The sequence below is a fragment of the Hyla sarda genome, chromosome 1 (genome assembly GCF_029499605.1).
Source record: "Hyla sarda isolate aHylSar1 chromosome 1, aHylSar1.hap1, whole genome shotgun sequence".
NCBI classification, from domain to species: domain Eukaryota; kingdom Metazoa; phylum Chordata; class Amphibia; order Anura; family Hylidae; genus Hyla; species Hyla sarda.
This window is the reverse complement of record NC_079189.1, coordinates 398,805,242-398,807,673: the sequence shown is the minus strand read 5'-3', so window position 1 is coordinate 398,807,673 and position 2,432 is coordinate 398,805,242. Positions and strand designations below refer to the sequence as shown.

The 2,432-nt window shown below is 39.1% G+C and overlaps 1 gene segment (V, D, J or C); it reads left to right on the top strand.

The window, feature by feature from the left end:
- Positions 1–574: 574 nt before the first annotated feature.
- On the top strand, positions 575–1,096 carry LOC130364457 (Ig heavy chain V region 914-like). The segment is given in 2 exon segments: positions 575–620; positions 732–1,096. Coding segments are annotated over 2 exon segments (411 nt in total).
- Positions 1,097–2,432: the final 1,336 nt, after the last annotated feature.

Below are 2,432 nucleotides of genomic sequence, written 5' to 3'. Positions count from 1 at the left end.
ATTATCCACTAAATAAATTATCCAATAAAGCTTTCACACTTGAAAACAGATTAACAAATGATTGTGAGATTCGTTTTTAATTAATAATTGAAAAAGATTCCGCCGTTATAATTACATTTTTTATTGAAACAAACATGTTCACAGAAAGCAGCGTGGCTTTGTGCATAAGATTTTATCCAAGGCATAAACAAACATAGTTCACAATTTTTGGGGAAAAAAATTGATGTATGTTGCACCTAACATCAAAGAATGATGATGTGATGATGATGTTTATTATTTCAGGTACTTTCACAATAAGTACATAGAAAAAAAACTAAACACAAAAATAAAAATTGGCCCAGTCATTAAAGGGGTACTCTGCCCCTAGACATCTTATGCCCTATCCAAAGGATAGGGGATAAGATGTCAGATCGCCGCGGTCCCGCTGCTGGGGAGCCCCGGGATTCATAAATACATATGCATACGTATGTCATGCAAATAAAGGAGACACACTTCCTATTTGTAAAACAGCTGTTTCAGCTACCAGATATATATATAGACATTACATGGATCATCTAACACAACATTCACCACAATGGAAATGTCACTGTTCTTTCTCATATTATATTTCTGTTTCTCAAGTAAGAATGACCAGGAATGATCACAGATTATAATGACATATTGATAACTGGATTACGTTATTTCCTCTCAGTCTATTTCAGTAATAGTTATTCCTTGTTCTTTTGTCCTAGGTGTCCATTCTGATGCTGGTCTCACCCAGTCATCAGACCCAGTGGTGGTGAAGCCTGGAGGTTCTCACAGACTCTCATGTACGGCTTCTGATTTCTCTATGAGTAGCTATTATATGGGCTGGATCAGACAGGCTCCTGGTGGAGGATTACAGTGGTTGTGCAGGATATATTCAGGGAGCATACACTATGCTGATGTCATTAAAGGACGATTCACAATCTCCACTGACTATAGTAAGAACATGTTATATCTACAAATGACCAACATGAAGACTGAGGACTCTGCCGTGTATTACTGTGCTAGAGACACACTGATGAAAATAATCCCACGTCTGTTACAAAAAACAAAATGTATTCAGTATGGCTGAACAGTAGGTGGCAGCAAAAACTTGTATACAAAATGTAGTAAACACCCTGCCCTTCATATAAACTATGTCAGAGATTATATCTAATTGGGCAGGTAGCAGATCATAATATGGGCAGTTTGGAATGTTGCAGGGGCCCAAGGCTCCCAGAGAACCCATTACTGTCCTAAGTGCCAATTTTCATAAAATAAGAAAACAGTGCCAGTCCAGTAACCAGCCCCTTTTAGATTTCAGTTTTTGTCACAATGGACATTTATGACCTATGCACATATATTTGGGAATTCTGGGTGCCCCAATGGTTACTACATAAATATTATATCATAATATATATTGAACGTGTTGTGTTTTACTGTATATAAATGGTCACAAACACAATATACACATATAAAATACACACAATTCCTGTGTACATTATGTATAGGCTCATGACAAATTGCACCCATGGGTAAAAAAGTATATATAGAAAAATATTTATCTGTAGCTATGAGAAACTCTCTCACTTTTGCCTTGTGCATGTTTTAAAAAATCCATCCCATGAGGCTTAAAACATGTTTATAGGAATGTGTCTCTTCATCAAAGTTTAAGAGGTATTCCAGCCTTATACATCCCCTATCCAGGGTTCATTCACATGGGCGGGGGTTTACAGTGGGTTTCCTTCTACAAGTTTGAGCTGTGGCAAATTTTCTGCCGCAGCTCAAACTTCCAGCGGAAAACTCACTGTGACATACTGCATACACACCCTTACACGTACCCCCCCCCCCCTTACATCTCATATGGCATTGTTTCCTAAATGGAGCCTCCAGCTGTTGCAAAACAACAACTCCCAGTATTGCCAGACAGCCATTGACTGTACTGGCAGGCTGGGAGTTTTGCTACAGCTGGAGGTATCCTTTTTGGGAAACACTGTCCTAGGGTTTTGGTGGAAACAAGTGCCATCCTTGCATCTGGGTCCATCCCTATTGCAAATTCCTAATTTAGGCACTCTCTCACTTCAGAGCCCTGTCATATTTCAAGGCAACAGTTTAGTGCCACATATGGGGTATTTCTGTACTCAGGAGAAATTGTGTTACAAATTTTGGGGGGCTTTTCTCCTTTTACCCCTTATGAAAAGGAAACGTTAGGGACTACACCAGCATGTTAGTGTAAAAAAAAAATTTACACAAACATACTGGTGTTGCCCAATACTTTTCATTTTCACAAGAGGTAAAAGGAGAAAAAGACCCCCAAAAGTTCTAACGCAATTTCTCCTGAGTACGGAAATACCCCATATGTGTATGTAAAATGCTTTGCGGGCGCACAACAAGGCTCAGGAGTGAGTGAGCACCATGTACATTTGAGG